The sequence below is a fragment of the Sorex fumeus genome, unplaced genomic scaffold, assembly GCF_029834395.1.
Source record: "Sorex fumeus unplaced genomic scaffold, SorFum_2.1 ptg000036l, whole genome shotgun sequence".
NCBI classification, from domain to species: domain Eukaryota; kingdom Metazoa; phylum Chordata; class Mammalia; order Eulipotyphla; family Soricidae; genus Sorex; species Sorex fumeus.
Window position 1 is genome coordinate 5,272,914 of NW_026606093.1, and position 21,222 is coordinate 5,294,135.

Sequence of the window (21,222 nt, forward strand, 5' to 3'; positions counted from 1 at the left end):
TTGCTAGAATATTACATACATAATAATTAGTAAGTCAAAAACTATTTTATTTTATTATTATTATTTTTTAAATTTATTAGTGAAACACCATGAGGTACAGTTGTAGACTTACAAATTTTTGTGCTTGGGTTTCAGTTATACAATGATCAAGTACCCATCCCTCCACCAGTGCCCATTCTCCATCACCAATGATCCCAGTATCTCTCCCAACCCCCTCATCTGCCCATCCCATCCCACCTCTGTGGCAGGGCATTTCCTTTTGTTCTCTCTCTCCTTTTGGGTGCTGTGGTTTGCAAAAGTGGTATTGAGTGGCAATTGTGTTTGGTCTATAGTCTACTTTCAACATGCATCTCCCATCCTGGGAGGATCCTCCCAACACCCTTTATTTGGTGCTCCCTTCTCTATCTGAGCTGCCTTTTCCCCTAGCATGTGTGGTTGGCCTCCAAGCCATGGAGTGAACCTCCTGGTACTTATCTCAGCTATTCTTGGGTGTTAATCTCCTATTTTGTTACTTTATGTTTCCCAGATGAACGCAATCTTTCTATGTCTGTCCCTCTCTTTCTGACTCATTTCGCTTAGCATTACTTTCCATGTAGTACCACTTGCATGTAAAGTTCATGACTTCATCTTTTCTAACAGCTACATAGTACTACTCCATTGTGTAGATGTCCCAAAGTTTCTTTAACTAGTCATATGTTCTCAGGCACTCAGGTTTTTTCCAGATTCTGGCTATTGTAAGGAGTGCTGCAATGAATAAACAAGTGCAGATGTCACTTTGACTATACTTTTTTGCCTCTCTGGGATATATTCCCAGGAGTGGTATTGCTGGGTCAAATGGGAGCTCAATTTCTAATTTTTTGAGAATCGTCCATACTGTTCTTCAAAGGGCTGAACCAGTTGGCATTCCCACTAGCAGTGAAGGAGGGTCCCTTTCTCTCCACATTCATGCCAACATCGGTTGCTTTTGTTCTTGTGGATATGGGCCAGTCTCTGTGGTGTGAGATGATATCTCATTGTTGTTTTGATTTGCGTCTCCCTGATGATTAATGATGTAGAGCATTTTTGCATGTGCCTTTTTGCCATTCGAATTTCTTCTTTGAGAAAGTTTCTGTTCATTTCGTCACACCATTTTTTGATGGGGTTGGATGTTTTCTTATGGAGTTCAACCAGTACTTTGTATATCCTTGATATCAACCCCTTTTCAGATGAGTATTGGGCAAATATCCTTTACCATTCTGTAGACTGTCTTTGTATTTTGGTCATTGTTTCTTTTGAGGTGCAGAAGCTTCTTAGTTTAAGATAGTCCTATTTGTCTATCTTTGTTTTCACTTGCTTGGCGAGTGGCATGACATCTTTGAAGATACCGTTGGCTTCAATGTCGTGGAAGGTTTTGCCAAACTTGTCTTGAAGAATGTACCTTATGGATTCCGGTCTGATGTTGAGGTCTTTAATCTATTTTGATCATACTTTTGTACATGGTGTTAGGCAGAGATCTGAGCCCATTGTTTTGCATGTAGCTGTCCAGTTTTGCCAGCACAATTTGTTAAAAAGGCTTTCCTTGCTCCACTTCACATTTCTTGCTCCCTTATCAAAGCTTAGATGATCATATGTTTGGGGGAGATGTCAGTATATTCAACCTTGTTCCATTGATTCTGCAGCTCTGCCTTTGTTCCAGTACCATGCTGTTTCACTGCCTTGTAGTAGAGTTTGAAGTTAGGGAGGTTGATTCCTCCCATTTTCTTTCTCCCAAGAATTGCTTAGCTATTCGTGGGAAATTATTGTTCCATATAAATTTCAGGAGTGTTTGCTCCATTTCTTTGAAGAATGTCATGGGTATCCTTATAGGGATCACATTGAATCTGTACAATGCTTTGGGAAGTATTGCCACTTTGACAATGTTAATTTTCCTGATCCATGAGCAGGGGATATCTTTCCATTTTCTCATGTCATCTTTTATTTACTGAAGTAGAGTTTTGTAGTTTTCTTTGTACAGGTCTTTTACTTCCTTAGTTAAGCTGATTCTTAGTTACTTGATTTTCTGGGGCACAATTGTGAACGGGATTTTTTTTCCATGTCATTTTCTTCTCTCTCACTACTTGCATATAGGAAAGCCATGGACTTTTGGGTATTGATTTTATAGCCTGCAACTTTACTATACAAGTCTATTGTTTCTAAGAGTTTTTTGGTGGAGGTTATTGGGTTCTCTAAGTATAGTATCATATCATCTGCGAATAGTGAGAGCTTGATTTCTTCTTTTCCTACCTGAATGCCCTTAATATATTTTTCTTGCCTAACCACCATTGCAAGTACTTCCAGTACTATATTGAACAGCAGTGGAGAGAGTGGGCATCCTTGTCTCATCCCTGATCAAAAACTATTTTATATTGAGCTATATAACATTACCAGAAAATTTATTACCAAATGATTACAGTAGGTAGCAATGACATGCTTGTTAATTACCCTGTAAGTATGAGTTAGCCTCGTTTTAGCATCTGTTCTCTTATCGTATGACAGGAATGCAGCTTTCCTAGAATGAAAACATAAGCAGTGCAGCTCCAAAGACCAAGCCAACGTCCAGCCAAAGCTTGCAATGTGACTCCCCTCCTGAGACAGTAAACACCTGAGTCTTCATCACAAGGTGGAGGGTATCAGGCGCCTTCCTATATAGATGCCCAGCCCAGGGGGCAGCAGATGAGACGGCAGCAGGGATGGGAGGGACATCTGTAGGGACTTGACTGAGAACAATCCCCTCGTTCTTCCACGAACTCTTGCATTCTTCAGGCTGAGGGTGGGAGTGCTCTTGGGGTGCTTGAAGAGAAGCTCCTTTGGGAATATTCTCTGGCCTCCTGGACAATCTCGCAACCAGTCCAAGTTCTCCTTCAGGATGCTCATGTTCTCCCCTTGTTTGCTTCTCTCACGGTCTTCAGACTGGGAACTGCTATTTTCCCTCTGCCTCAAAGACTCTGAGGGTGTTCTGTGGGGACTAGGGTGAGGTGGGTTGTTGCAGTGAGGGCTTAGGCCTGACTTGTGCTGGCAGCTTGCAAGTATTTCCCTGTATTAGCCCGATTATAGGTACTTTTATTGCCATGATTCTGCCGTGACATTCTAGATAATAAGGGCCGTGGTATTTGTACTCTAGGAACGCACCTGTGATTTATAAAATTGTTGCAAAAATTGGGGCCAGAGAAATAGCAAAATCTTTGAAATAAATTTGGGTAATAAAAATCAATTATGAAAGAATACCTAGTTTTTAAATTTAGAAGCTCTTGGCACACTACAACTATTTTACAACAAAAATATTTTGGCAAACACAGATTTAAAGACTCTGTGTGTATGTGATTTGATAACTTTAGGGTGTCATAAAAAGGGGTTCAGCACGGTGATACCATTTCACCAAAACTCTTCAGTGCCACCCTCGAGAATGTCATGCGGCAACTGGAATGGGAAGGAATGGGAGTGAAAATCAGTCGGCAACTACACCACCTCCACTTTGCTGATGGCATCGTTCTAATGACACCAAACATTAGCCAAACAGCACAAATGCTGGTCTACTTCAACTGTGAGTGTGGAAACGTCAGACTGCAGCTGAATTTCACCAAGACAATGTTCATGAAAAATGAACTAGTCCCTGATGTTCCATTTGCTCTCAATGGAATGAACATCTCCAAATGCAGCATCTATGTATACCTGGGTCAAGAACTCAACATGATAAATGACGTGGTGCCAGAACTGTGCAGGAGGAAGAGAGCGGCGTGGAATGCCTTCAAGAGCATTGAAGAAATAGCTAAGAGGACAAAGAATCTCCGGCTCCAGGCACATCTCTTCGACTCCACCGTTCTCCCTGCACTAACATACACCTCAGAGACCTGGACCCTACAAAAACAAGATGAGAACGCTATTCAGGTCACCCAAAGAGGAATCGAAAGAGCTATGCTTGAAGTATCACGCTTCATTCAAGTGAGAGAAGGAATCCAGAGTTCCAACCTCCATCGACAATCAAAGATCAGGGATGCTGTCTCATTTGCCAAGGTGTTGAAAATCAGATGGGCTGGACACGTAATGCGATTTGGAGAGGACTGCTGGACTAGAGCCATTACCGACTGAATTCCACGGGACGTCAAAAGAACACCTGGCCGTCCACCTATTGGATGGTTGGACTTCTTCACCAAGACCCTGAACAAACGGTTTGATGCTCTTCGTGTTCCTGGAGTGAGCAGATGCCATTGGACTACATTAGCACACAACAGGGTCAAATGGAGATGTTACTGGTGCCTGCTCGACGAACAGCGGATGACAAGTGGTTACAAGTAATGATGTCATCAAGTTTGGGGAATATTCATCCTCATTATGTATATATTTTTGACAAATGTATATGGATTTGGTATGGGATATTCTTTATTCCTTTGGCCCAGACAACTTTGTTGAACTGGGTACCAATTCACACATCTGGGGTACCCATCTCCTTTATGGCAAACTTCCGGATCTCTTTGCCCAAGGTGCATGCTTCCTGAAACCCACTCTGTGGATGCACCTGTGAATGTCGATGAGTATTCTGGGGTCACCGCCTCATTGCTGGCAGAGTGGCCCTTCTTCTTCTCATCACCCTTCTTTGTGGTAGCCATTCTGCTGGGCTCAGCAGAGCAAGACAGGTTCAGAAATTTAAATCGATTTTTTCCCGAATTAAATTATTTTTTATTAACTTTCTTTTGGGGGGGAGAACATACTTGGTGGTACCTACACAGTGCTCAGGGGTTGTTCCTGATGGTGTTATGAGGATCCTTATGATGCTGGAGATTGAACCCAGGGTTCCAGCCCTTTGAACTATCTCTGCAGTTCCTGGCTAAATTATTTTTTACAGTGCACTTTGAAAGTTTCATCCAATTTGTCCTTTAACCTTCTTTGGAATAGAGGATATCAAATTACAATCTGCAATGAGGGGTCAGAGTGATAGACAGTACAGAGGTTAAGGCACTTGTCATGCTCACAGCTGACCCTGGTTTGATCAGTGGAACAATACTTGGTCCCCTGGGCACTGCTAGGAGTAATCCCTGAGCACAAAGCCAGGAGTAAATGTGGCCAAAAACAACAACAACAACAACGACAACAACAAAAACAAAACAAAATTATATCTAGTAAAGTCTGTGAAGGACTATACAAACTGAAAAATACATCAAACACTGTCAAACACTATCGTCCCGTTTGTTCATATATTTGCTCGAGCAGGCCAAGTAATGTCTCCATTGTGAGACTTCTTGTTACTGTGTTTGGCATATCGAATACTCTCGGTAGCTTGCCAGGCTCTCTGAGAGGGGCAGAGGAATTGAACCCGGCTCGGCCGGTCTGGCTGTGTGCAAGGCAAACGCCCTACCGCTGTGCTATCCCTCCAGCTGAAAAATACATATTTTCCCAAAAACAATGACAATGTTATTTTTTTCTTTTCAGTTGGGGCCTTATACATGCAAGGAAAGTTCTTTCACTGAGTTACATCCCTGGAACAAGATGTTCTTCATTACTTATCCAAGGTCTGACTGTGTAACAGAACAATTTACAGTTTACAGTTCTAAACTCATTGATAATCACAATGGTAATGATAACCGTGGGCTGGAGTGATAGCACAGCGGGTGGGGTGTTTGCCTTGCATGCAGCCAACATGGCCGACCCGAGTTCGATTCCTCCGTCCCTCCCGGAGAGCCCGGCAAGCTGCCGAGAGTATCTCGCCCGCATGGCAGAGCCTGGCAATCTCCCCGTGACGTATTCGAAATGCCAGACACAGTAACAACAAGTCTCATGATGGAGACATTACTGGGCCGTGACCGTGAATGATAACCACTATGGTAACTTTGCTCAACATAAAAAGAAAAAATGGTGATTAGGAATCCACTAATGCTCATATAAACAATATTCGAGAAAATTTAAAAAACAAAATAATATTATGATCTGGATAGTGTAGCAAATAAGGTGCTAGCTTTGTATTCAGTTGACTCGTGTTTCATCTTTGGCACCCCCATATGGTTCCCAGAACCCTGCCAGGAGTTTTCCCTGAGCACAGAACCAGGAGTAATCCCTGAGCACATATGAACGTGGCCCAAAAGGCAATAAAATATTAATTTGGTGCACGGAGGCTTGGGTCCTACCCAACAGTACTACTTCTGGTTCTCTGTTCAGGGGTCACTCTGGGTGGTACTTAGGGAAACACCTGAAGTGCAGGGGATTGCAAGGCAAGCACTTCAATCCCTTTAGTCTATCTCCAGCATAATAGTAACACCTTGGACATAGAATTAACTGTAAGAACTTTGAGGACAGGAAACGTTTACTAACATATACTTAATATGAGGGTTCAAAAATGCAAATAAAAGTTAATACAATCTGGGGGGGTCAGCCCTGGTGGTGTTCATGCTCAGGGTACCAGTTCATACTGGGGATGGAATCTGGGACTTTTCTATGCAAAGTATGGACTTGGCCCTTTGACCTATCTCTCTGAACCGTAATTCCTACTGGAAAGGAAGAGAGCGAAATGTAATTATTTAGAAGTAATTTCCTGAGACCTCAACTTTAGGTGCAAATATTGTTGTCATCTTGAAGAAGAAATAAAACAAAACGATCTATTACATATAAAGAATATACCAGGGCTAAATTTATTTTTGAAAATGGTAGGACTTCAGGGCCATGGGAACAGCAATTTTAAAGTTTAATTAGTATGGGACAGTATTCCAGGAGGTGGGAAAAAAGTAAGTATCGAAGAATTTAGGTTGAGAGACTGTTGTCATTGTTTTTGGTGTTTGACAGGTCATGCACAGTGGTGCTCAGGGATACTCTCGGCTCATTTCTCAATGGTTACTCCTGGTAGGGCTCAAGGATCATGTGGTGCTAAGGATCGAATCTGGGTCTCTTGCATGCAAAGTATGCTCTCTGGCCCATTGAATTACTTCTCTTGCCCCTGGATTAATAAACTTCATACTAGAATTTTGACTATTGAGACTGAAATATCTTTCATTCAAATGTTGAGATGTACAAGAAAAGGAGGCTCCTTCATGGCACACTGCTGCTTTCATCCTATCAGACTCTCTGAGTCAGGCTCTCTCATCTAACTTTAAGTAAACTACCTGGGGCTGGAAAGAGGGTACAGTGGTTAGGGCACTTATCTTGCTCACATTTGATCAGGTCTGGCCTCTAGTACCACGTATGGTCCCCCAAGCACTTCTGGGGGTGATCCCTGGGCACTGCTGGCTGTGGCCCAAAAAACAAAAACAAAACACAGGGCCAGAGATATAGTACCATAAAGAACTTGCCTTGTACACAGGCCACCAATTTGATCCCCGATATTCTATATGGCTCCCCTGAGCACTGCCAAAAGTGGCTCCTGCAAATAAAACTAAACGAAACAAAACACCCAAAGCAAGTGAACCACCTTTTTGGGGCATGGTTTTGGCTTTTTATTCCAAGTTCAAGAGCTTGGAATGAGGATCATATTAACAAAGTTCCCTAAAAGTTCCTGAATGACTTCTGATGTGGGGGAGGGTACATGATAGTTTAGAAACTTAGGGGCAAAAATAGGATGGGATGGCTTTTTATGAAAGTGTTGGTCCAGTCTTTAAAAATAAAAGTTATTTAGATCTTGTGATTGCTTAAGTGCATAGAAATTGTGCCGTGTTCCCAAGACTGTACGCATATTTAAATTGTATTGCATATTTAAATTGTATGCTGAAGATTTAGGAAAAGGACGATGATTACTTTTCCTACAGGACTCTCTTCCACTTCAAGTTCCTTTCTGGCATTTGGGTCAAAGTTTTATTAAAAGTTACATTTTATAACACGAGCACAAGCCCAAACAAAAAAGTCATTTTAAGCATGTTTCCACAGTATTGTTTTCCCCCACCTTAAATGAAGTTCCTTGCTTTAGTTTTTTGAAAATAGTGTTTATTATTGTCAAGACTGGTTGAAAGCCAGTTTACTGACAACCTGTTAAAAGTTATTCTTTGACTTTTAACTAGAAAAAAAATCATAAACTGAGATGTGATATTCCTTTTCTGGAAAAGTGATTTAATATGCCTCATAAACTCTAGTAAAGTCAGCTTTTAAATATTAAAAAAAACACAAAAGGAATTTATGAATGATTACTTCAATAAGGCCTGACATTATTTCATAAGAATTTGGGATCCTTGGTTTTTTTTTTTTTTTTTTGGTTATACCTGGAGGTTCTCAGGGCTTACCCCTGACTTTGAACACAGGAATCACTCCTGGCAGGCTCGGAAGACTGTATGGGGTATCAAATTCGGATTAGCCAAGTACAAGAGTTCTTGAACCTAAGGGCAAGACAAGTTCACTACTGGTTGTACTCTGGTCACAGTTTATATAAATATATATATATGTACATACATATGTACATATATATATTTGTGTGTATATGCGTTTGTGTGTGTGTATCTGTATGCACACACAGTTTTTTTTTTTGGTGGTGCCAGGGATGAAATCCAAGGTCTCATATATATATAAGTACTCTGAGTACTACCACTGAATCTACATCCCTGGCCCTAAACCTTAGCTTTTCTGTTCTTGTTTGATCGTGTTTGTTTTTGGGCCATGCGTGGTGATGCTCATGGTTTACTCCGGCCTCTTCACTCAGGAATCCCTCCTGGCAGAGCTAAGGTGGGGTGCTGAGGATTGAACTGGGGTTGGCTGGTACAAGGCAGTTGCCCTACTTACTGTACTATCTTCAGCCCCAACAGTTTGTATAATGTTAAAGTATGTAATAGAGCCACTTTGTTACAAAACAGTATAATACAAAATTTAGATGCTTTAATGTTTAATAGGCAAAGAAGGTCATAAGACGGTTGTTTTACTAGGTTCTTTTCTGTCTTTAAAGCAGCTCTTTTCTGGGGCTGGAGCGATGGTACAGCGGGTAGGGTGTTTGCCTTAAAAATGGCCAACCCGGGTTCGAGCCCTGGCAGCACCACCAGGAGTGATCCCAGGAGTGCAGAGCCAGGAGTCAGCACTGAGCATCACCAGGTGTGACTCGCAAAACCAAACCAAACCAAGCCAGGTCTCTTCTAGTCCTCCTATCCTTTATGCTAATTCAAATACAAACCAGAAGCCCTCAAAGTGTGGCCACAGGTGCTTGGTTTGTCGCCTAGATACTTTTTGAAGGTCTGGGGTTAAAAATTATTTTCACATCAAGACTAAGATGTTATTCGTCCTTTTATTGTCTTCACTTGTGCTGACGAAGTGCAAAAGTCATGGTAGACAAATTTGCTGGTGCTTTTGCACAAATAATTGCCGAGGCAACAAACCTTACCAGTAGCCCTTGTCTTCAATGTACATGCTTGTGGTTTTAAGAAAAAAATCCAATTTTACCTAAGAACCCCTTATGGTGGGGCCAAAGAGAGAGCTCGCTGAATGTGTGTTTGCATGTATGTAGTATGGGTTTAATTCCTGGCCCTGTATTATCCCGAAGCACCATCAGGTGGGACTCCCAAGCACATGGCTGGAAGTAGGCCCTGAGTACTTCTGGGTTTGGGTGCAAGACCAAGAAGCCAAACCCAACTAAAAACAATGCCCATGATGAAGCAGTATAATTTATTAGATTGGTGCATTATGTTGTAGCTGGGGTTACAATGGCCAGTATGACAGACACTATCTCTGCTTTCCTATAGCTTAACGTTTGAGGAAGAAAGTCAACTAACCAAGCACTGTCAAAAGAAAATTTCAAAATTTTCTGTAAGGAAGCACAGATTGTTGTTACACAGAACCAGCATAAGTATTCTAACTGGTGTTATTTAAACTGACGGAGGATGGGTAGGAGTTTAGTCACATGATATCTGAAAGTGTGGAGGTGGATTCAGGAGGGTACAAATTTTGTCCTATAGAAAGGAAAAATATGTGAAGACTGAAAGGTGAGAGTATGGCATATTAAAGCTACACAAAAATCTGTACTATATATGGAGATGCATAAGAAATGAAGCAGTAAGGCCACAGATATATATATATATATATATATATATATTTTGCTTTTGCTTTTTGGGTCACACCTGGCGATGCACAGGAGTTACTCCTGATTCATGCACTCAGGAATTACTCCTGGCGGTGCTCGAGGGACCATATGGGATGTTGGGAATCGAACCTAGGTAGGCTGCGTGCAAGGCAAATGCCCTACCCGCTGTGCTATTGCTCCAGCCCCGAGATTCTTTATTTTGTTTTGTTGGGCCACACCTGATAGTGCTCAGGGCTTACTCCTGTCTCTGAACTAAGGGATCACTCCTGGAAGTGCTCAGGGTACCATACCTGGTGTCCAGGATCGAACCCTGTTGACAGTTTGAAAGGCAAGTGCCCTGCCCACTGTACTTGTCACTCTGACCCTCAAATTCTGGATTCCAGACAAAACAATTTAAGAAATAAGTGGAGAGGGATGGAAAAGAAGGAACATAGTTAATGAGAGAAAAATTTGACCAGCAATGAGGATGAAAAGACACGGGTTGATTTAAGATTGTTATACATGGCAAGGGAGTAGGCGTTAAAGATCATCACTGGCTTTCTGGTCTGGACAGCTGAATGAAGGCACTGGAAATGCAATTTTGAACAAACAGGGGTACACCCACACAAACCACATGGTCCCCTGAGAACTGGACAGGACTAATCCCAGAGCAGCGTCAATAGGTGTCCCCAAAACATACATTCCCCAAAGCTCTAATGAATTTTAAGAAACTATTTCCTTAGAATTGTGAAAAATAAATAGGCCAAGGTAAAAACTAGTATTTCTTAAACATTAAATATTTCTTGGAAGACTTCTCCAGGCCCTGTTCTCATATTCGCTGTGCAATCTCAGCTACCCCAGGAACTAAATTCCCAACCATGGCTGGTGACTCCCTAATCTGCATTTGCAGCCTAAACTCACCTGTGAGTTCCAAGCCAGTACCTAGAGTTACCTATCAAGTCCTCTTGGTGGAACTTGGATCTTCTGCATGTAGAATATGTGCTCCAGCTCACTGAGTGCTCTCCTTCGGCACAGCACTAAGATTTTCCTTTTTCTTTTAGCTTTTTGGGGTCACACCCGGCGATGCACAGGGGTTACCCCTGGCTCTGCACTCAGGAATCACGCCTGGTGGTGCTCGGGGGACTCTATGGGATGCTGGGAATCAACCTGGGTCCGCCGCGTGCAAGGCAAACGCCCTCCCCGCTGTGCGATCGCTCCAGCCCCCAAGCACTAAGGTTTTTGAGAAATAGAGTTTTTGTCGTACTTTTGTTTTTTGACAAAAGCTGGGGTGGGAGGACACGTGGTGAGAGAACAAAGTGGACGCAGCCGGGGTTTACTCGGCGACTGTCAACTGTCGGAAAAACAAGGTCACGCACCACTGCCCCTACGTGGCCCGGCCGAGAGCAATTTCTGGAGGTTGGCGCGGGGCCAGCCCGCGGGGGTGGGGGCTAGGGGCAACCCAAACTTGTTGCCATGGAGATGGAGCGGCTCTAAAGTGGATTTTTTCGAAAAAAGTCGAGATCACGATCAGGCTAGTTGCTCGGCGTAAGACGTCGGGGCAGACGGGCACCCGAACCGCACGGCCAGGTGGGAGGGCTGCGGTTGGGGCCCGGCCTATTTTTTCCAGTCCATTTAGACACAAAGGGGAACTGCAACCTCCCGGCCGGAAGCACAACCTGTGACCCCACGGCGCATTACACATGCCTCCGCGCCGGAAGAGCACTTTTCTCTTGGGCCGCGACGGCTCCCTCCCCGCCTCCGCCTCGTCGTCGGTCTCCAGGAGGAGAAGGCGCGGGGCCGCCGGGGGTGCCGCCCGCAGGGCGCGGAAGCCTTAGCGGCCGAGGGGGCCGGGGACACCCGGGGGTCGGGGGCCAGGCGGCCGGAAGGAGGTCGCGCGCGGAGGGATCCGGCCGGGCCCGGCGGAGGGATCCGGCCGCGCGCTCACTTCCGGCCAGGTCCTGGGCTCGGGAGGAAAAGCCCCGCAGGAAACAATAACAAACGCGAGGCGGCGGCGGCGGCGACTGCGATTGCGACGACGACGGCGGCGGCGGCGGCGGCGACCCGGGGGCGTCGGCCGGCGAGGATGCGCGGCGGCCCCCGCCGGCGGCCGTGAGCGGCCCGGGGGCGGGGGCGGGGGCGTCGGGCGGCCTTGGTCCACCTGCTCGCCCGCGGCCCGGCCATGGCGGGCGCGGGGCCGGGGGTCTACGCGGCCGAGTTCGTGCCGCCGCCCGAGTGCCCGGTCTTCGAGCCCAGCTGGGAGGAGTTCACCGACCCGCTGAGCTTCATCGGCCGCATCCGCCCGCTGGCCGAGAAGACGGGCATCTGCAAGATCCGCCCGCCCAAGGTAGCGCGCGGGGCCGGCCCGGGGGCGCGGGGGGCGCGGGGGCCGGGCCGACCCCGCCCGAGGCTCGCTCGCCGCGCTCGCCCCGCCTCCCGCGAGTCCGCGGGGCGGGGCGGGGCGGGGGCCCACCGGGACCCCCCAGCGACCCCTCCCCCGGCCTGCGCCTCCCGGCCCGGCCCGTCGGGGCCGAGTGGCCGGACCCCCCAGCCGTCCGTCGCGGCGAGTCGCGGCGTGTCCTCCGCGTTAGTCGCCCGCCGCGGCCCCGGAGGCGACGTGGGGGTGCGGGGGCGGCCCGCGGGGCCGGGGGAGTCGGTTCGTTCAAGGTCGCGGGAGGCTCCACCCGTCCGAGGCGTGCTCCCCGGAGGAGGTTCCCCCGGGCCTGCAGCGGCCCCGGGGCCCGCCAGGTGCTATTATTAAAAAACAAAACAAAACAAAAAAGGAAGCGCAGGTTCCTCGGCGCCCCCAGTGCCAGACGGAATCGCCGTCGGGGCGCGGAAGGTCCAGACCCTGCGTTCTCCCGGGCCGCGGTCCTTTCCGCGCCGTCGGGCTCGCGGCGGGGCCACCGTTCGCTCCTCGGAGCCCTAGGAAGGAAGCCAGGACCGCCGCGATCCCGGCTGCGGGTTCAGAGGGCGCCCGCTCTCCGCAGAGGGTCAGCCCCGCTTTAGGCGAAGAACTCCGAGGGGCGCAGGAGGGGCGGAATTCGCACCTACAGATGGATTTGGTGTTTCCGAAGCCGGAGTTGCTTCCTCAAGTCTCGTTTTCTAGCTGAGCAGGGCTATGGGAAGTGAATACTGATGTATACGACCTCTGGCAAGTGAGAAAGTTGATTTTTATTTATTTATTTATTTATTTTTTGGTTTTTGGATCACACCCAGCGACGCTCAGGGGTTCCTCCTGGCTCTGCTGCGCTCAGGAACCACCCCGGGCGGTGCTCAGGGGACCATATGGGATGCTGGGAATCGAACCCGGGTTGGCCGCGTGCCTGCTATTGCTCCAGCCCCTAAAGTTGATTTTTAACCTGATTTATTTGATCCTAAAGCCCAGCTATACCACACCCATTATGCGGATTGAGTTTGATAAAATGATCTCTTGCAAGACTGCAGATGAGTGATAAAGGATGTTGCCAATGCTCCAGAAGCTTTACTTAGAACCTTAACTTTTTCCTACACTGTGTTTTCATCTCTATTGGTTGTGGGAATTTGAAAAGCCAGTCAATGTTTCTTTTTGCATTATATATATGAGAAAAGAGAAGACTGTCTGTTCCCTTTGTAACATTGCTGTAGGTCACATTTACGAGAAAAATTTCTATCAACGTTGATAAGTTTTTTTTAGATTCCAAGGTAAGATAAAGTGTTTTGAGTATTCAACATTTTTTAAGTAGACTTGCCATTATTTAAACCAATTCAAAGTACTTTCATTGAATCCCTATTTGAAATTTGCAATTTTCTTCTTTTTTACACCCAAGTTGCAGTCAGAAGATTTTCCTTGTTGTGGGTTTGCTTAATTTTTATTTTTTAATATGGATGCCCTAGAAATTGGGTTTGAAGCAAAACATACGATGCGAACTACAGTGTTGTATCATATTGCATATGAATGAAAAACCATACTGTTTATATGTACCTGAAAAATGCTTTTATAAAGGGCTGGAGAGATACTCCAGGATGAAGGTACTTGCCTTGCACACTGCCAGCCCAGGTTTCACCCCCGACACCCCATACAGTGTCCTGAGCACTGATGGATGTGGCCCAAAAGAACAACCCCCCAAAAAAATTTTGTATGACTAGAGAGTTAGTGCGGGGTTAAGGCACTTGCCTTAGCATGTCACAGTGGTTCAGTCCTTGCACTGCATATGGTCTCCTGAGCACTGGAATGAGTGACTTCCGAGCACACAACTCGGTGTTACCCCAAAACACAAAAGACAGGACAGCGTGCCAAATAAACTTTCTTAATCTTTAATACACAGTTATGCACGGGGGGTTATGCTGTACTGGATTGCAAGGGCTCCTCTAGAATGTGAAGCGGCTTGTCCTCAGTCCCTTTTGCTATTCTCCAGCCCCTTAATTTCTTTCAAATTCTGTTTCTTTCTGAGTTGTTAAATTGGGTTGTGTTTTTTTTGGTATCATATTCTATTTAAAATTTTTTTTTAGTTAATGGGGAAGTATATGTGTATATATACACACACACACACACACACACACATGTGTATATATCTGTTTGTGGGTTATTTTGTGCTTTGTTTTTTGGGCCAAACCCAGCAATTCTCAGGGGTTACTAATGCCTGGCTTTTCACTCAGGAGTCATTCCTGGTGGCGATTGGGGACCAGATGTGGTACTGGGGATTGAATACTGGTCAGCAGCCTGCAAGGCTAGAGCCTTACTGTACGCTTTCTGTCCCCAAGGGAAAGCATATTTTGCATATTAACAGTGGGGTTTGGTGATATTTGAAGGAATATTAGAGATAAGTAATTGGAGAGTAGTATTAAAATAATTTTATCTAAATATTTGTTTCCATAATAAAGACATAAGTTGATCTGTTATATATTGTGATGACTCAATTCTGAAATTAAGGGAGTGAATGTTTTCCTTGCTTATATACCAATACATCAAACTTACTTTTTTTTTTCTATTTAGGATTGGCAGCCTCCGTTTGCCTGTGAAATAAAAAGTTTCCGTTTCACTCCTCGGGTACAGCGCCTGAATGAACTTGAGGTGAGTGTTGTCAGAACACTTCTTTCCGCTGGCTCGTAATGTTTTGGGGGGAGACCCACACTCAGTGGTGCTTAGGTGCTATTCCTGGCTCAGTGCACAGGGATTACTCCTGGTGGTACTTAGAAGACCACAGAGCCATATAGTGCTGAAGATCGTACCAGGTCTCTTGCCTGCAAAGCATGCACTCTTCCCAGTGAACTCCCTCCCAGGCCTTCCTGATTTTATTCGTGTGTCGGAGAAGCTTACTTACCAGGACTTGGACCTAGTGCTAATTGGAATTGAATTAAAGGAAGTGGTTGGTTTAAAACGAATTGGGGGTGGAGGGAGAACGATAGTAGAAGAGACAATGCACCTGCCTGACATGTAGCTGGCCCAGGTTCGATCTCTACTACCATTTATGGTCCCCTGAGTACTGTCAGTGGTCCCTGAGCTCTGGGTGAGGCTCCAAACCCCCACAGCTCTCCTAAAACTTAGTGATTTGATTTCTGAACTGGAGCAGGGAGTACACTGAGTCCTGACCACCAGGGAATGCCTGATTCTTTTCGAGGGTGTGCTCGGCAGGAATTAGGGTTTGCTCCTGTATCTGCTCAAGGATTGACTACAAGCAGGGCAGGCATCTTAACCTCTTCACTGACTCACCAGCCTCTTTTTTTTTTCCAGTGAAGCAAAAAACAGTTTTCATTGAAAGAAATTTAGGAACTCTTAGGGGACAGAAAGTATGTTAAGAGAGAACACGAGCTTCTCTAGAGGGTAAAAGACCCAAAGGTCTTATTCTCTAAATTGCATTGTTTAATATTGTTCTTTTGACATTTGTGTTTTCAGATTATTCTTTAGTAGGGACTTTCAAAAAAGATAAAATGTGGGGCCAGAAAGATAGTGCACTTTCCTTGGACTCAGATGACCTGGGTTTGATTTCCGGCACCACATAATGTCCCCTGAGTTCTTCTGGGAGTGATCCCTGAGCATGACTGGGTATGTCCTGTCACTGTCACTGTCCTCCCGTTGTTCACTGATTTGCTCGAGCGGGCCCAGTAACGTCTTCATAGTGACACTTGTTACTGTGTTTGGCATATCGAATCTGTCCCGGGGAGCTTGCCAGGCTCTGCCGTGCGGGCGAGATACTCGGTAGCTTGCCGGGCTCTCCGAGAGGGGCGGAGGAATCGAACTCGGGTTGGCCAGGTCGGCCGCTTGCAAGGCAAATGCCCTACCTGCTGTGCTATCGCTCCAGTCCGGGTATGTCCTAAAGAACAAAAAATGAAATGGGGTATGAGTGCTAGGAGTTTGATGCTGAACTTTTCTTCCTTATTAATATATTATGTATTTTCTAAGGGCTGAAGAGGGAATATTGTGAAAAGAGGTTTCCCTTGTACTTGTCTGACCTGGGTTCTATGCCACCACCACCAGCAGGTGACCACCTGAGTTCCCCTGTGGTCCCTGAGCCCGGCTGGGTGCGGCAAAAAGGAAAACAATTTCTGAGATTTTAATACATTTCTCCCTTCAGTTTTTTGGGGTGGTGGTGGGAGCACTTAGGGCCTTATCCAGTGGTGTGTTCAGGGACTGCTTTGTGTTCAGAGTTCGCTCCCTGTGGAGGGGCCATAAAATGCTGGGGATGGAGTCAGTGTCGCCACATGTAGTGCAAGTGCCATAGCCCCTATATTACCTTTATGGATTCACCTTTTAGTTTCTTTGAATTCGATCCATATACTAGATGAAAGATGATAACATAGGTGAGGTTTAACAGAAATTAACATGTTATCTACAGATGAAATGACTGACTTAGAATGCTTAGAGAAGAACCAGAACTACATCTTACGGTTAGCTTAAAATTCATTTCTTACTTTTTTTGCCACTTGTGGTTCTCGGGGGCTGCTCTGGGTATTTCAGGGACCACGTAATGTTTCGAATCCAGTGCTCCTGCGTGTGAACCATGCGCTTCAGTTCTTAAACTATCTCTACCATCTCTACCACAAGACTTAAAGAAGTTGTCTTTATTTTGGGGGGTGTGGGGTAGGGGGAGGGGTTGGGTTTGGGGGCCATACCCAGTCCTGGCAGTGCTCTAGGGACCATAGGGGATTCCAGAGGTTGAACCCGTTTCGGCCCTATGTAGGCAAGCACCCTACCATCTATACTGTTGTTCTAGCCCCAAAATTAGGTCATTTTTTTAAATGAAATATTGCTTTGGTTGGTAATACAAGCTCCCTTAGATACATTAGTGTAACCTATTGCCTTAATAAATAGTTTATTTAGCATTATTTTGCCTTTTATTATTGGTGTATTTTACAGAGTTGTACTTAGCAATAGCACAGTGGTAGGGCGTTTGCCTTGCACGCAGCCAACATGGCCGACCCGAGTTCGATTCCTCCGCTCCTCTCGGAGAGCCCGGCAAGCTACCGAGAGGATCTCGCCCGCACGGCAGAGCCTGGCAAGCTCCCCGTGACGTATTCGATATGCCAGACACAGTAACAACAAAGTCTCCAATGGAGACGTTACTGGGCCCGCTCTAGCAAATCAATGAACAACGGGAGGACAGTGACAGTGACCGTTCTTAGCAATAATGAAATGGCTGAATTTCTTTTGAGAAACACAATTAACACAAGAATCTTTTCTTTTGGTTTTTGGGCCACATCTAATGCTTAGAGCTTGCTTGTGGCTCTGCATTCAGAGATCACTCCTGGTGGGACATAGGGCGCCATAAGTGGTGCTGGGGATTGGACCAAACCTGGGTCAGCTGTGTGCAAGGCAGGTGCTCTGCCTGCTGTACTCTCTGTTCCAGAGAAACAATTTTTTGTTTGTTTTGGGGCCCTACCCGGCAGTACACACCCGACAAAGTTCAGGGGTTACTCCTGGCTCTGCATTCCGGAATTACTCCTGGTGATGCTGAGTGATCCACATGGGTGTATCCACATGGGATGCTGGGGATCAAATCTGGGTAGACCTTGTGCAGGGTATGCTCCTTACCAGCTGTACCAGCTGTACTATTGTTATGACCCTGAAACAGCTACCATTGTTACACAAAATTCATTTATTTTTAACTTTGATTCTGTATGTAAAACCCTCAGGCAATGACCAGAGTGAGACTGGACTTCTTAGATCAACTAGCAAAATTTTGGGAACTCCAGGGTTCTACATTGAAGATTCCTGTGGTGGAGAGAAAGATCCTGGATCTGTATTCTTTGAGCAAGGTGAGGCTGGCTTGTTTTCAGTTTTTAGTTATTGGTGCAGTGTGATTTTATGAAGTTGAAAAAAATTTAAATGATTGAAAATGTTACTTTATATGTAGAATTTAAAGCTTGAACGAATGGAAATGACAGGTTTCAAGGTTATCATTTTCTTGTTTTTTTTTTTTGTTAATATGGGAAGCCAGCATTATTCAGTAAAATGAATAAAAAGGGACATTATCTCGAAAAGTAAAGGATTAGGGTGAGGGATATAGCTTAGTGGTAGAGCACTTACACGTGAGGTTATGGATTCAATCTCTGGCACTGCAGGGGAAAAAACTTTTTTTTTTTAAATGCCACACCCAGCAGTGCTCTGGGCTTAATCCTGACTGCACTCAGGGATCATATGGGGTAGACTTGGGGGACCATATGGGGTGCCAGGGATCGAAAGGGATTGAACCTGGTTTGCCTGCGTGCATGTGCTCTGCCTGCTGCACTATGGTGCTGACCCCCCAGTAAACTCTTAAAAAGCTTACTTTTATCGACTGAGGTACGGTGATTTACGGCCCTGTGAAGGATGGTTTCATGTGTACCTAAATCCAACCCCATACTCACTCATACCAATGTGCTCAACCTCCCTCCCGCAAGATCTTTGATGACCCTTGTTCTTAAAACCACTCCTTTTCAAAATTTAGTTCTATGGATCAGTCTCTCAATGTGTTGCCTTTGGTGCTGTGTTGCTATTTTGCTGTATATCTTTATATCCCATCTACGAGAGAGATCATTCTGTGTCTATTCCTTTCTGACTGAGTTCCCTCAGCTTAATTAATACCCTCTACTTCATCTGTGTCATGGCACATTGCATGATTTTGTCCTTTCTCAGAGCTGCGTAATACTTCCTTAGGCAGCACATTTTTGAAGAGGGGGGTAGGTGGGGAGTTGTATTTTGTTTTTGACCATACCTGGAGGTGCTCAGGCCTTACATCTCAGCTCAGGGATCACTCCTTGTGTTTGGGGGACGACATAAGGTGCTGGGGATTGAACTGCTAGCAAGTTCTGCTACATGTGAGACAGGCACCTTAACCCTATGCTGTTTTTCTGGCCTGAAAATTTTACTTTTTGGGCAGGAAAAATATTTACTTTATGGGCCAAAAAGTTAAAAATTTTTACTGTTCAAAAAATTTTACTTTTTGTGTCGGAAAGTGAAAAATTTGTATGCTGACCTTAAAGATTTTTTATTTTAAGGAAAAAATGAGGGACCAGGGAGATTGCTCAGAAGACTGAAGCATATACTTTTTCATACTAGGTCCCTACACTTCAGCTTTGATACTCCTAGGTGTGGTCTACAAACAAAAAGAGTCATTTTTTTTTTTTCTGACACATTTAAAAATTGTCAGGTCTGTTTTTTGGGACATAGTATATAGTCTTATGCTAAAGCCTCTATAGGCTTGGCTTATTTTGTTATTTTGTAATGATGTCCATAATCAAGCACTGTGCTAATTATCTATTGCAGTAGTACAGAAAGCTTATGTGATACCAAAGGGTAAATTTATCGTGAATTTGTGGGGTTGTTTTCTGTTAGGTGCATCAGGATAAAAATCTGTTTCAGGGCTGGGAAGATAACTCAAAGGATGAGGAAAGCATGCTTTGCATGTAGGAGACCAGACACTGCATGCATTTCATGTGTGAAGCTTGGGGATCTCTCTCTGGCATTGCAGAAAAAAAATTGTGAATCTTTTTAAAAAAAAAATTTTTTTTTAGATCCACGAGTTTGTGTGTCATCTTTGCACAGGGGCCATGCTAATCGTCTCTTTATTATTCAAATTTTAGTATATGTGCTGCCAAAGTGAGCATATTCCTTTGCTTTCCTTTATTTATCTTGATAAATAAAATGTTTTATTTGGAAAGTTTATAAGTAATGGAATATTATTTTATTTTAAAAATTTGGTACTGGAGATAAGGTATTTGGGTAGGGCTGACCCAGGCTCGATCCTCTACATCACATATGATTCTTCAACACTGCCGGGAATGACCCCTGAGCACTATTGGATATGACATAGAGGCTGGTGGGCAAATGCATGTTTTGCATACACCTTGTTTGTTCGAGTACTGTTGGGAGGAACTTTGGTAGTACCCACTGAATATAGCCAGGTGTGGTCCAAACTTCTTCCAGAAATAATAGTCTCAGGGCCAAGGTGTACCTTGTAAGTAAAGCAAGTGCAGAAGAATCAGGTTCAGTCTCCATCACCAATGAACACAAAAAACTAAAATCATTTTCTCTATTTTACTCTTAAGTACTAATTCTCAGGTTTCAGCGTGGTCAGTTATTTGTTGAGCAGAAGTTTGAAATACAAGTCCAGAATTAAATTTTTGTATTTGCTGGGCAAGATGAGGAGTCAGAATATATCGGTCCTCTCTTAAATATTTACTTTTCTTTTCAGATTGTTGCCAGCAAAGGAGGTTTTGAAATGGTCACCAAGGAGAAGAAATGGTCTAAAGTGGGAAGCCGCTTAGGATATCTGCCAGGAAAAGGAACTGGGTCTCTTTTGAAGTCACACTATGAAAAAATTCTCTACCCATATGAGCTTTTCCAATCTGGTGTCAGTCTTATGGTGAGATGCATTATTTTTCTTAGGAATGGCTCAATTTATTCTGCCATGTATAAATTTCAAACATTGTTCACCAAAACAGATTGGCATTTGGTTATGCATAGCAGTTTCTATTACTACAAAATATGGGGGAGCAAGGTATATACTTTAGAAAAGTCACACCTGATTTTGGTGACTTATAAGATGAAGGTTAATGGAAACGAAGGATGTTTTCTTATTTGATACAAATCCTTATAGGTCAAGGGATGTTATTCAGTGATAAAAGTCTGCTTTGTATGTATAAGACCTTGGGTTTGATCCCTGGTACCCAAAACAACACCTCCTCAAAACTCATAGCATTTAAATATTCATTATTTAAGTGTTTTTGAAAAATTAACTCTTCAGGTTTCGTGTATTTTAAAAGTAATTGCTGGGGCAGCTGGGACGGTGGAGGCTGCG

At 44.6% G+C, this 21,222-nt stretch overlaps 1 protein-coding gene and 1 non-coding gene across 2 annotated transcripts in view; one reads left to right on the forward strand and one right to left on the reverse strand.

Annotated features, from left to right (window-relative positions):
• Positions 1-12,133: 12,133 nt before the first annotated feature.
• Positions 12,134-21,222, forward strand: part of KDM5A (lysine demethylase 5A) — a 90,527-nt gene continuing 81,438 nt past the window's right edge. Inside the window, exons 1-4 of the mRNA XM_056117925.1 lie at positions 12,134-12,311; positions 14,940-15,017; positions 18,077-18,199; positions 20,617-20,787. Coding sequence (XP_055973900.1) covers positions 12,147-12,311; positions 14,940-15,017; positions 18,077-18,199; positions 20,617-20,787 — 537 coding nt within the window. The 5' untranslated portion in view covers positions 12,134-12,146. The remainder of the gene's footprint in view (positions 12,312-14,939; positions 15,018-18,076; positions 18,200-20,616; positions 20,788-21,222) is intronic.
• On the reverse strand, positions 19,922-20,029 carry LOC130027280 (U6 spliceosomal RNA). Its single transcript, XR_008793024.1, has one exon. It is a non-coding gene; the product is annotated as a U6 spliceosomal RNA (small nuclear RNA).